Source organism: Oncorhynchus keta, chromosome 15 (genome assembly GCF_023373465.1).
Source record: "Oncorhynchus keta strain PuntledgeMale-10-30-2019 chromosome 15, Oket_V2, whole genome shotgun sequence".
NCBI classification, from domain to species: Eukaryota; Metazoa; Chordata; class Actinopteri; order Salmoniformes; family Salmonidae; genus Oncorhynchus; species Oncorhynchus keta.
The window spans coordinates 11,162,865-11,176,706 of record NC_068435.1 but is presented as its reverse complement, the minus strand read 5'-3'; the positions used below and the strand labels follow the sequence as shown (position 1 = coordinate 11,176,706).

General features: G+C 44.4%; 2 protein-coding genes across 4 annotated transcripts; one reads left to right on the top strand and one right to left on the bottom strand.

Moving 5' to 3' along the window:
* Positions 1 to 459: 459 nt before the first annotated feature.
* Positions 460 to 7,541, bottom strand: zgc:110366 (uncharacterized protein LOC550476 homolog). Of its 3 annotated transcripts, none has more exons than XM_035787590.2 (8): positions 7,330 to 7,541; positions 6,328 to 6,576; positions 5,319 to 5,420; positions 5,115 to 5,206; positions 4,624 to 4,806; positions 1,556 to 1,615; positions 1,056 to 1,284; positions 460 to 587 (listed from the first exon to the last, which is right to left on the bottom strand). In XM_035787590.2, the coding sequence occupies exons 1-7, from the start codon at positions 7,400 to 7,402 to the stop codon at positions 1,099 to 1,101; spliced, it is 945 nt and encodes a 314-aa protein (XP_035643483.1). In that variant the 5' UTR covers positions 7,403 to 7,541; the 3' UTR covers positions 460 to 587; positions 1,056 to 1,098. The 3 variants fall into 3 exon arrangements, with proteins under 3 accessions (XP_035643483.1, XP_035643485.1, XP_035643484.1); XM_035787592.2 differs by having other exon boundaries at positions 1,056 to 1,154; XM_035787591.2 differs by lacking the exon at positions 1,056 to 1,284.
* A 9-nt stretch (positions 7,542 to 7,550) lies between these two features.
* extl2 (exostosin-like glycosyltransferase 2) lies at positions 7,551 to 13,674 on the top strand. Its single transcript, XM_035787589.2, has 6 exons — positions 7,551 to 7,712; positions 8,304 to 8,758; positions 9,200 to 9,270; positions 10,097 to 10,212; positions 11,859 to 12,315; positions 12,605 to 13,674. The coding sequence occupies exons 1-5, from the start codon at positions 7,708 to 7,710 to the stop codon at positions 12,256 to 12,258; spliced, it is 1,047 nt and encodes a 348-aa protein (XP_035643482.1). The 5' UTR covers positions 7,551 to 7,707; the 3' UTR covers positions 12,259 to 12,315; positions 12,605 to 13,674.
* Positions 13,675 to 13,842: the final 168 nt, after the last annotated feature.

The window sequence follows — 13,842 nt, the reverse complement described above, 5'->3', positions numbered from 1 at the left end:
ACTTTGCTCCAGTTTAGCATTAGCAATAGTTGAGTACAAAAATAGCATTGATCTAAGCAGCATAGCCTCCCTAAAATGCTTTTAAGGACCAGTGGATTAAGGCAATGTTGTGTCTAGGCATACAGTAATGGCTGATTTTATATAAATCAATGATGTTAACAAGTATCCTACCAGTCACATCAACTAGGAGGATAGGCACTAATGTCTCAAAGTAAGGCAGTTGGGTGAGGCTAGCAGCAACTATGGTTTCACAATTCTGGTTGAAGCACTGGAGTCACCCACCATTCATATTGTGGTCCTTCTGTAGCTCAGTTGGTAGAGCATGGCGCTTGTAACGCCAGGGTAGTGGGTTCGACTCCCGGGACCACCCATATGACTGTAAGTCGCTTTGGATAAAAGCGTCTGCTAAATGGCATATATTATATTCACAGCCATAAACACACACAGATCTCATCTCTAAACGTTTTGTATTTTATTTAAGATGATAAACCTTTCCACAGGGGCCAGCTGAGATGAATGAGTTTCATGTCACTGTGGAGTCTCCTGACGCGATCCACGTCCTCAACTGAGAGGGAGAACCCAAAGACCTGAGGAGGAGACACTTTTATGAGTGACATCACTCTCGGAGAAAACAGTCCTCCCCAGATCTCAATGGTATTTTAAATTGAGGCACGGCCATTCATTTTCTGCTTAGTTACCTCTTAACTAAGCAGCCATTCACGTCCATACACACCAACTTAAAGCAAGCCAAGATATAGGGGCAGCCAAATATACACATGAAATCAGATGATAGGGTTTGTGAAACAAAAGGAGAAAAGCGAATACGTTGTATGCAAATATGATTCATGATAATCAAAGATCGGGGATGAATTTTGTCGGGTGGAAGACTGCAAGCCAGGGAAAAAGACCAGAAAGGGAGAGGGGGGGGGTGTGAAAGAGTGGCTGAGAATGATTTAGTTACTAAATAAAGTTAGAATAGTAAAGAGCTGAAGCTCTGCTATCCATAGAGGCAAGGCATGCTTGTGAGAAGCAGTGATGGTGAACACATGCTGCACCTGTCACTCCACACGTGTGGAATCCCAGCTCACGTGTCTCCCATCATGCAATTTGCCCAATGCCTCCATGTCTTTCCCCTCCAGTTGGAACCCAAAGACCTAGGAGTGGGAGGAGCCAGGACCAGCAGAGGGGGAGGGGTGGAAGTTGAGAGGGCAAACATGGTGGTTTGATAGAGATGATACGTCCTTTTAGCTGGGGGCAGGACTCTGGACAGGATCCATTCTTGAGCTTGTGATGATAATTTGACATTTATTGAGTCTTAAAGTAACAGTACACCCAAATGTCCCTTTTCAGCCTTCAGACTCAAGTTGGCATTGATTACCCCCAAAACAATGGCGTTCTCTTAGAGCCTATTTCAACTAAAAGTTGGTCGATTTGGGTGAACTGTCTTTTTAATATTAGATTGAGCTAGATCTACTTCAACACATGCTCAAACAGAACTCCAATGAAACATGCACACAATTCCCTTCTTCTGTCTTGTAAAAAAAATCCAACTCACTTGACAGTTTTCCAGGATCCTCTCGTTTTTGGTGGACTTGGGAATGGTGACAACTCCATTCTGAGAGGGAAAGGGGACAAAGCACACCGTTAAATAAAGATTTGCATATTCAGTGTCTTAATGTAAGTGTATAACTATGACAGTGTAATAAGGAATATCTTTTTCATAAGAATGAGTATATGTGCACGGACGACACTGCACACTGCCCTTGCCCACCTGTAGAAGAGGAATGCATATGTGAGAATGCTGTTCATCGACTACAGCGACAGCTCTGCTTTCAATACCATAGTTCCCTCTAAACTCACAGCCCTGGGACTGAACTCCTCCCTATGCAACTGGGGTCCTAGACTTCCTGACGGGCCACCCAGGTGGCGAAGGTAGGCAACCATGGGGCACTCTGTTCAAAACATTGACATCAGCAAACCGCTCGCCCACACAACGCTATAAACGGGGTCTGCGGTTGTGAGGCCGGTTGGATGTACTACTAAATTAAAAATAAAAAAAACATTGGAGGCAGCTTACTGTAAATAAATGAACACTCAATTCTCTGGACACAGCTCAATCAATCAAATGTATTTATAAAGCCCTTCTTACATCAGCTGATGTCACAAAGTGCTGTACAGAAACCCAGCCTAAAACCCCAAACAGCAAGCAATGCAGGTGTAGAAGCACGGTGGCTAGGAAAAACTCCATAGAAAGGCCACAACCTAGGAAGAAACCAGGCTATGAGGGGTGGCCAGTCCTCTTCTGGCTGGTGGACATTCCTGCAGTTTGCACACTCCCTCAAACTTGACATCTGTGGCATTGTGTTGTATGACAACTTCACATTTTAGAGTGGCCTTATTGTCCCCAGCACAAGGTGTACCTGTGTAATGATCATACTGTTTAATCAGCATATTGATATGTCCACACCTGTCAGGTAAATGGGTTATCTTGGCAAAGAGAAATAATTTTTTTCTGCATATGGAACATTTCTGGGATCTTTTATTTCAGCTCGTGGAACATGGGACCAACACTTTACATATTGAGTTTATGTTTTTGTTCAGTGTAACTGATGGGATACACAAGCTACATTCCTTGCCAAATGAGGCCTCCAAATGGACTGGTTGATTGAACATAGAGAGGTTCCAAACTGAAAATATGCTAAAACAGTTTGCTAAAGACATACATCTTATCATCAGAATCATTAAGCCTGGGCCTACTCACCAAGCAGATGATTTTGTGGCTGTAATTCATCACCATGCGGTATTCAAATGTGGAATTGTCCATTTAGAAAGAACAGGCAGGAAACTAAATCAAACATCTGTATATTGAAAAGAAGAATCATTTTTGTTTTATTTCAACTCGCCAAATTGAGCCCCCCTGTATTCTCTTTGAGAATAACTGTTTTAGACCTGAGATGCGTGTCACTTCAGACAGGCAACTTTTTATATATTGGGAAAATATTCTGTTCCATTTTATTCTGTTATATTACATCATGATTTTTTACTATAAAATAGGTATGTCTTGACTGTGATAAGGGATGAGAGCGTCTTGTCTGTTAAATAAACAAAACTATACCATAACAAGTGCCACCGCTGAGGATACTGCCTTTATTGAGATTCTGTTCCACGATATAATGTAGCCAGTTGATATTACGCTTTCAATAAATCAATATTAAATTACTATTTTTATTTTATTGGCAATATTTATGGACAATTTAGCAATTAGGATTTGTTATATATCGTTGTCCCCCGGTGTCTAGCTAGCTAAAATGGTCCCTTTCCTAAATTAGCCATTGGAGATCGAAATTTGGCCTTGTGGTTTTACTTAATTCTCAGTGTTGGCCAAAGACGAGCACACTTGATTCAACTTAGGGTTGGGCTACTGGAGGACCAGGGTTGGGCTGTTGGGGTTACTGGAGGACCAGGGATGGGCTGTTGGGGCTACTGGAGGACCAGGGTTGGGCTGTTGGGGCTACTGGAGGACCAGGGTTGGGCTGTTGGGGCTACTGGAGGACCAGGGTTGGGCTGTTGGGGCTACTGGAGGACCAGGGTTGGGCTGTTGGGGCTACTGGAGGACCAGGGTTGGGCTGTTGGGGCTACTGGAGGACCAAGGTTGGGCTGTTGGGGCTACTGGAGGACCAGGGTTGGGCTGTTGGGGCTACTGGAGGACCAAGGTTGGGCTGTTGGGGCTACTGGAGGACCAGGGTTGGGCTGTTGGGGCTACTGGAGGACCAGGGTTGGGCTGTTGGGGCTACTGGAGGACCAGGTTGGGCTGTTGGGGCTACTGGAGGACCAGGGTTGGGCTGTTGGGGCTACTGGAGGACCAGGGTTGGGCTGTTGGGGCTACTGGAGGACCAGGGTTGGGCTGTTGGGGCTACTGGAGGACCAGGGTTGGGCTGTTGGGGCTACTGGAGGACCAGGGTTGGGCTGTTGGGGCTACTGGAGGACCAGGGTTTGTGAAACACTGCGTCTAGATCATGCAACTGTCTGTTACATGCAATGCGCGTCGTGAACTTCACTGGACAGAGGTTGCTATCAGGTTTTGGGATAAAACAAAAGGTGTGGTTGAATTTATTCTGCCACTGTCTTATTGTCTCGGCCTTGAGGCCTATATATCACGGTCGCAAGGCATACGAACGAACAGGTAATGGAGCAAATGACGCAATTATCAAAACACACAAGTTGTAATATGGCTTTCCCAGTGATTTTACCCACGAACTGACACTGAATTCCCCTGATATCATATTGGTATTGTGTGTAGATCAGTGACACCAAATCTTAATGTACCATGTTCTGTTATAATCTCCACCCGGCACAGCCAGAAGAGGACTGGCCACCCCACATAGCCTTGTTCCTCTCTAGGTTTCTTCCTAGGTTTTGGCCTTTCTAGGGAGTTTTTCCTAGCCACCGTGCTTCTACACCTACATTGCTTGCTGTTTGGGGTTTTAGGCTGGGTTTCTGTACAGCACTTTGAGATATCCGCTGATGTACGAAGGGCTTTATAAATAAATTTGATTTGATGTAATAAATGTTGAATTCAGGCTGTAACCCACTGTAGGTAGGCACCAGGAGAGATGGGGGTACCTGTACGCTCCACCGGATGCAGATCTGAGAGGGCGTGCGGGCGTACTTGTGTGCCAGCTGGAGGATGGTGGGGTGGCTGAGAGCTTGACCCTTGGCCAGGGGGCAATAGCCCTCGAACACTATGCCCTCCTGGCGACAGTACTCCATCAACTCCTCTGGCTGCTGGAACGGGTGGTACTCCACCTGAAAGGTGGGAAAGGGACATCACTCGGTCTGTCCTTTCCTGTCGCTTATAACTGGAGAGCCAATGTAGGTAATAGGTCATGTCCCACAGACACAATGGCCGCATTTCCATTCCAAATATCAATTGCCTACCCTCTGCCCTCATTCAGTCCCCATCACGGATCTAAGATGACTAGGTGGTCACTGGACAGGAAGCTACAACTCGTTTTATCCATGATGCAATCACCCATCCAGTCCCTTCAGATCCTTCAGGGACTGAACTAGGCCAGGAAAGACTGGAATGAAACGCAGCCCAATGCATCACTCACCTGGTTGACGTGAGGCACCACACTACAGTCCTCCTTCAGCTCCTTCAGGTGGGAGACGAGGAAGTTACTCACGCCGATGGCACGACACACGCCTGCCCCGTGTTCACCGAGACAGAAACAGAGGGCTCTAGATAAGAGACCTATGCAGAATCCTATAGGCTTATAGCACGGTGTGTGACTATAAGAAATACTTTTCTGTGTCACCTTCATTATACAGCTCCTCCAAGGCCCTCCAGGTCTCCACCCTGACCTCCCTATTGGACCTTCCTGGGACCATGGCATCTGGCCAGTGCATCAGGTACAAATCTGAGAGAGGTTGTGAGAGGGGGGGAGTGGGAAAGGGAGAGAGACAGAGGAGCGGGGAGGGAAAGGGAAAAAAGAGGATTGATACAATTAGAGGGAGAGCAAGGAGACGGTAGACATTCCACCACACCAAGGAGACGGTAGACATTCCACCACACCAAGGAGACGGTAGACATTCCACCACACCAAGGAGACGGTAGACATTCCACCACACCAAGAAGTCGGTAGACATTCCACCACACCAAGGAGACGGTAGACATTCCACCACACCAAGGAGACGGTAGACATTCCACCACACCAAGGAGACGGTAGACATTCCACCACACCAAGGAGACGGTAGACATTCCACCACACCAAGGAGACGGTAGACATTCCACCACACCAAGGAGACGGTAGACATTCCACCACACCAAGGAGACGGTAGACATTCCACCACACCAAGGAGACGGTAGACATTCCACCACACCAAGGAGACGGTAGACATTCCACCACACCAAGGAGACGGTAGACATTCCACCACACCAAGGAGACGGTAGACATTCCACCACACCAAGGAGACGGTAGACATTCCACCACACCAAGGAGACGGTAGACATTCCACCACACCAAGGAGACGGTAGACATTCCACCACACCAAGGAGACGGTAGACATTCCACCAAGGTGGGTGAGAGTAAAAAGAGAGGAAAGCATTTGTTTTTTTATTACCTATAGTGGAAGAGCTTTGGTATGAGTAGGGGGATATCATCTTGTTGTGGACTTTGTCTCTTGGAAATGAGAACCGGTTTTCAATTGACCAGGTTCAATAAAGTCTGAATAGGTTTCCCTTATCTATTATTTCAAAAAGGACTGAATACTTTTTATCTATCAGATAAGTAAAAAGTACTCAGACCATATTGTCTTGAGCCTTACCAAGGTATTCCACCCCTAGGCGAGAACACGAGTCGCGGCAGGCCTTTTTGGCAGCGGTATAGCCGTATTCTCCGGGCCACAGTTTGGTTGTAAGCCATAGGTCTTGCCGTGGTACTCCGCTCTCTTGCACGGCTATACTCAGCTGCTCCTCACAGCCGTAACGCTTCGCTGTGTCGATGTGCCGCACGCCACACTCGAGGAGTGCATACAACACGGCGTCATGTGAATACCCGCCGTCATGCGATGTTCCTTGGGAAGAAAAGAAAGATTCATCACTTTCCCTGATTTAGAATTTCTGGTATGAATTTCAAACTTTCCCTGATTTAGAATTACTGGTATGAATTTCAAACTTCTTCCTTTCAATGGGGCCATCTCAATAATCTGAGGTGTTTCACTCTCCTTAGAATCTTCTCCTTCATCTGCACTCCTATAACAACATAAAATGAAAGCAATTTGGAGGATTGGCCTACCAATCCACAGAGTAGAAAAATTATAGGGGAATCAGAGAGGATGCCTCTGTGGACTACTGATACTGTGTCTCTTCATTCACACTGATGACTGGTCTACAAAACCTTTTGGTTAGCCACTATTGAGAAGCCCACTAATTTCACACTGGTCTGTGGTGTTTTCATGTTCAGTTCAAAAGTTAGAGGTTGTGCTCTTGATGGAATTCATGCTAGAACAGTCAGTCCTCTATGTAGGCTAGTTTGACACAATGTGGCGATGTTTCAGCAGACATTCATCCCAGTAATTCCATAAGGTGTGTGTGTATATATATATATATATTTATATATATATATATATAAAGAGAAATGTAAAGGTATTTGCATAACGTGACGATTTTGCAACAATGTTTACTACTGTGCTCAGGATGAGTCAAACATTGTTGCAAAATCGTCACCTTATGCAAATACTTTTACATTTCTCGTTAAAAGGTGGCACGTTATGTAAAATAAAGGAAGCTTTGAACATTATCATCGATTTGTTTGTTTTTTATCTTACCCAGTCCAAGAATTGGAATTTGCAGGCCATTGGAAAGAGAAACTTTTGGACATTTCGTTACAATAGAATTCATGTGTGTTCAACTAATGCGTTTTATTATATTCAATGGGACGTTTCCAGGGTGCCGCTAGTATCCAATTTTCCAAATACGTCGTAAAACTAAAAGTATTGCGGCGAAAACCCTCGCCATAAAGCAGTACAGTTGTGCGTCATTGTAGTTTTCCTGACTTTCCCGAATTTGCCTACAAATACTTTCCTGCAAGTCTACGTTGGTTCTGCGTAAATCATCAGAACTCTGGGTAGAATAGGAAAAGAGGGAGAAAACAACTAAAGTATATTCATTAATTGTTTTGGAATGTGCGTTATAAGGATACAACAATGAGGTAGGTAGCTTAGTGTTTTTCCTCACTGTTGTATTGTTAAGTGGCCTACTCGATTGTAGGCCGAGGTTTGTAAACCCATTTTCATTAGGCTACTTTAAAAGTCACTAATGCCGTTAGAGTACAGTTTAATCAAGTTTACTTTTTGATGATGCCATAGCCTAATAGGGCCAATCAAATTAATTGTGCATATGCATGCGCGCAACATGTTCTCGTCGATTATTATCATGGAGGGTGTTGTGATTGGAATGTCGTGGTTTACAATGTATGCGCTTGACAAATAGTCCATCTTTTTAAAAAGCCTATTCTGTGAAATAGTTTCTTAGTACCCAAACCTAGTCTGTAAAATATGGCTCCTTTACAATCGACCCCTAGCTCCTGCACCCTAAACACTGAAGGTCTGTGATCTGTGTGGATTAGCAATATGGCGAAAATTCCCCCTGACCTATTACAGAGGGCAAGGTAGACCTATTTCCATATTGTTTATGTCTTATCTAATCATCTCAGATCTCCACGGGTGCAAAGGGAGTCTGGGCTTGGGGTTGATTTGGGAATCAGTATATATGTCCATTGTTGTCTTTCTCCTGAGTGCAGAGTCCTTCTCCGTGGCTGCAAAGGCCTTCGGCGGTCCTATCTCGTTGCTCCCATACTACTCCTTCTCTTGGTCGGTGCTGCCTTGACTGCCCTCCTCCCTTCCATCGAGGACCGGGGCCATGTCGGGGCCATGGGAGCCCTTCGCCATAGAGCCACCGCCGGCAGCAATGCCAACGCCATTCCCGGGCGCCACACGGAAGAGGAGGACGCCACCGCATTTACCATAGTCATACAGACGTATAACCGCACCGACGTCCTGCTGAAACTGCTCAACCATTACCAGGCGGTGCCACACCTGCGGCGGGTCATCATCGTGTGGAACAACATTGGGGAGCGGACCCCCCAAGAGCTCTGGGACACCCTGGGGCCCCATCCCATCCCCGTGGTGTTCAAAGAGCAGAGCGTCAACCGCATGCGCAACCGCCTGCAACCATTTGCTGAGATCGATACCGACGGTGAGGTGTGTGTGTGTGTGTGTGTGACAGAGATGCCATTAAGGTGGCTTTCCAAAGTGTCTACCTCACTTAGCCGTTCAACCGAAGATAGATACTGACTGTGAGGTGTTGAGTGTGAAAGAGAGACACAGACAGACCAGTGGAGGCTGCTTAGGGGAGGACCACTAATAATAATGACATCAAACACATTGAGGACGTGGTTTCCATGTGGTTGATACCATTCCATTGACTCCATTCCAGCCATTATTATGGCCGTCCTTTCCTTCAGCAGCCTCCACTGAGACACAGACTGACAGACACTCTCCTTGTCTCCTTTCCTTGTCTCATTTCCTCAGCTACGTCGCAAAATTGGCCAGTCGAGTATACAGGCACAACAACGCTGTGTATTGGAAGTATTTCATAATTTAATGGTAATACTCTGTGTTCAACTTCTCTCCTCAGCTGTGTTGATGCTGGATGATGACACGTTGGTCAGCGTTCCAGATATCAGTTTTGCCTTCTCTGTGTGGAAGGTATGTACTTCCAACAATACACATTGAAATCAAATCAAATGTTATTAGTCACGTGCCGAATACAACCTTACAGTGAAATGCTTACTTACAAGCCCCTAACCAACAATGCATTTAAAAAAATATGAATAGAAATAAAAGTAACAAGTAATTTAAAGAGAAACCGTAAAAACAATAGCGTAACTGTATACAGGAGGGTACCGGTGCAGAGTCAATGTGCGGGGGCACCGATTAGTTGAGGTAATTGAGGTAATATGTAAATGTAGAGTTATTAAAGTGAATATGCATCGATGATAATAGAGAGTAGCAGCGGTGTAAAATGGGGGGGGGGGTAATGCAAATAGTCTGTAGCCATTTGACTAAATGTTCAGGAGTCTTATGACTTGGGGGTAGAAGCTTTTTAGAAGCCTCTTGGACCTAGACTTGGCGCTCTGGTACCGCTTACCATGCGATAGCAGAGAGAACAGTCTATGATTAGGGTGGCTGGAGTCTTTGACATTTTTTAGGCCATCCTCTGACACCGCCTGGTAAAGAGGTCCTGGATGGCAGGAAGCTTGGCCCCTGTGATGTACTGGGCTGTACGCACTACCCTCTGTAGTGCCTTGTGGTCGGAGGCCGAGCAGTTGCCATACCAGGTAGTGATACAACCAGTCTGGATGCTCTCGATCGTGCAGCTGTAGAACCTTTGGAGGATCTGAGGACCCATGCCAAATCTTTTCAGACTCCTGAGGGGAATAGGTTTTGTCGTGCCCTCTTCTACATAATAGCTTATACTGTATTACTATTGGAATGTTCCTCAATGTTGTCCCCTACTCTCATCCTCCAACAGCAATTCCCAGATCAGATAGTTGGATTTGTCCCCCGTAAACACGTTACAACGGTGACGGGGGTCTACAGCTACGGCAGCTTTGAACTCCAGGACCCAGAGATGGGAGGAGGTGACAGGTACAGTGTCTTCAAAGTATTCACACCCCTAGACTTTTTCCACATGTTCTTGTGTTGCAGCCTGAATTTAAAATGTATTAAATTGAGATGTTGTATCACTGGCCTACACACAATAGCCCATATTGTCAAAATGGAATTATGTTTTTAGAAATTTTTACTAATTAATTAACGAAAAGCTGAAATATTTTGCATCAATAAGTATTCAACCCCTTTTATGGCAAGTCTAAATAAGTTCAGGAGTAAAAATGTGACTCACTCTGTGTTCAATAATAGTGTTTAACATAATTTTTAATGACTACCTCATCTCTATACCCCACACATACAATTATCTGTAAGGTTCCTCAGTCGAGCAGTGAATTTCAAACACAGATTCAACCACAAAGACCCTTCCTTGCAAAGAATGGCACCTACCTATTGATATAAAAAGCAGACATTGAATATCCCTTTTGAGCATGGTGAAGTTCTTAATTACACTTTGGATGGTGTACCAATACACCCAGTCAGTACAAATATACAGGTGTCCTTCCTGACTCAGTTGCCGGAGAGGAAATAAACCACTCAGGGATTTCCCCATGAGACCAGTGGTGAATTTAAAACCGTTAGAGTTTAATAGCTGTGGTAGGGGAAAACTGAGGATGGATAAACATTGTGGTTACTCCACAATACTAACCGAAATGACCGAATGAAACCTGTACAGAATACACATATTCCAAAACATGCATCCTGTTTGCAATAAAGCACTAAAGTAAAACTGCAAAAAATGTGGAAAAGAAATTAACTTTTTGTCCTGAATACAAATTGTTTTGTTGGGGCAAATCCAGCACAACACATCACTGAGTACCACTCCATATTTGCAAGCATGGTGGTGGCTGCATCATGTTATGGGTATGCTTGTCATCGGCAAGGACTAGGGAGTTGTTTTATGATAAAAAGAAACAGAATAGAGCTAAGCACAGGTAAAATCCTAGAGGAAAACCTGGTTCAGTCTGCTTTCCACCAGACACTGGGAGACAAATTCACCTTTTGGTAAGGACAATAACCTAAAACACAAGGCCAAATATACACTGGAGTTGCTTACCAAAACTACATTGAATGTTCCTGAGTGGCCTACTGTAGTTAGTTTTGATTTAAATCTACTTGAAAGTCTATGGCAAGACTTAAACGGTTGTCTAGCAATGATCAACAATCAATTTCAAAAAGCTTGAAGAATTTTGAAAAGAATAATGGGCAAATACTGTACAATTCAGGTGTGCAAAGTTCTTAGACTGAAAATAAGCACGGTTGTTAGCACTGCCAAAGGTGATTCAGGGGTGTGAATACTTTTTTTCAATAAATTAGCAAAAATGTCTAAACATATTTTCACTTTGTCATTATGGGGTATTGAGTGTAGATGGGTGAGAGAGAGAAAATCTATGTAATCCATGTTGAATTCAGGCTGTAACACACTAAATCTGGGTCAAGGGGTGTGAATACTTTCTGAAGACACTATAACTGCATAACTATAACTATAGAAATTTGCCATATCGAGACACTGAAGGCCTAGATGTAGACGTTGTTGCTCTAAATCATGTTCATCTGTGTCTTGCGCCCTGATGCATTTTTTTTAACAATCTGAATGTGGGCCCTGCTTTCCAAAACTACTGCAGGTACTCCATGGTCCTGATCGGCGCCGCCTTCTTCCACCACCGCTACCTGCAGCTCTTCCAGGAGCAGCCGCCCGAAGTGCACGCCCTGGTGGATGACACACAGAACTGTGACGACATCGCCGTGAACTTCGTCGTGGCAGCGGAGCTACGGCGAGGTTCTGGGACCATAAAAAGTAGACCCTCTGGCATCTTTGTGAAGCCCGTGGATATGCGCAATCTGGAGAGGGACGCCAGCAGCGGGTACCTAGGCATGTGGCACCGTCCCGAACACCTGCTCCAGCGCTCCTACTGCCTGAACCGGCTGGCACAGATCTACGGCGCAATGCCCCTGAGGTACTCTAACATGATGCTGTGCCAGTTTGGCTTCCCAAGCTATGCCAACCACAAGGGCAGGGGCTGACTGGCACAGGGAGGCACGGACTGGCATTGACAGATGTCGAACACAGCAGGCATTCAGGTAGGTCAATGTACAGGTGTTGGGATGTGATAGGGCAAGGGGATGAGGATTTGATCAGTGTTTTGGGTGAGGAAACAGAGTAGATTGCATGCCAAGGTTAATGGAATAGAATGGCGGGGTTAATACTGAAGTTACTATTGTAAAGCTGAATTGAAGTACCCAGGATTGTGTAACACAAAACGTTAAGAGGAGTAACACTTACTGTAAAATGGTAGGATTTTGCTTGGGTAATGGTTCGGTTTTTGTGGATACCCTAAAGTAAGGTTCTCATTCCGTTGTCTTTTTGTAGGAGAGTGAAGGGATTCCTTATTATGACCTCATCGGGACTAGATCTCTGAGACGGTGACCTCCAGGACCAAACGGTGACCTCCAGGACCAAACACTGACAACATGGCAGATGGTCCAACAAGCCTAACTAAAGATGGACTCTGTACGCTAATCCTGTTCTTGACAATCTGACAGACAAGATATCAGTATTAAACCAGAGGACTTTTGCTGTTGCCAAAATCATAGGATATTACGTGGCTGTAGATAGATAGACTTTAGTTAATGCAATGGCTTGTACTGCCAGCTGATGTCAGCATTGCAAAATGCACATTGTACTGTAACTGTTCAAAAGTCCAATTGTACTTTTGCGTCAGTACTTGCACTCCTGTACTTAACTTGTCAGGTATTCAGATGTGGATTTGATAAATTATTAAATGTGATGAGAGACACATACACAGGTGCTCCTCATACAATCACAAGACAACTGAGAATATTCCTTTGATTCTGAGATGCATAGCATTGGAAGGTCAAGTGAACATTTTTTTATTTTTTTAATCTACTGGTTTAAACATTATTATGATGTCATGACTTGAATAATGGATGCTTTCTGCTCTTGCTCGGCTCAAACTTTGCAGTGTTAAACGGTACTTACTGGAATTATGTGAACGTTACGCTGCCTTTGTTCTGGTGAGAACTGGTGCTGTTTCTGGCGATCGCCTCCCTGACATGACTGTTTCAGGGTGAATATCTACAGGACTTGTAAGCAAGTATCCTCTCTCTTATACCATTTCTGTTGCATTAAGAGCCTGAATGCATTGAAAAAAGGCTTTTCCCTTCAAACTGTTTGTCCTTCGATCAGATTTCATATTATCTCCCTTAAAATGGTTTGTCTGCCAAAATAATCTATTGTGCATCTCAAACTGAAAAACAATGTTTCTTTTCTACATGACATGTAGACCACTGGAACATTTATTCTCTCATTGATTTGTTTTTGTTGTTTTGTTTGTGATTTTGGCTTTGTTTGCATATGCTGTTGGTAGAGCTTTGTTGCACAGCACACTAAGCCCAAACAATTAAAGGTTTTAATATGCATTTTGTATTTATTTTTTTATGTCATAAAATAAGTGTTTATGTCAGCATATGGACTATTATGTTAGACAACCGGCCGGTTGTCTATCTGAACATTCTCTTACATTGCACTCCTTTTGAACAGGCTATGATTCTGATTAGATAGATTACTGACCATTTCAAATCCCACCG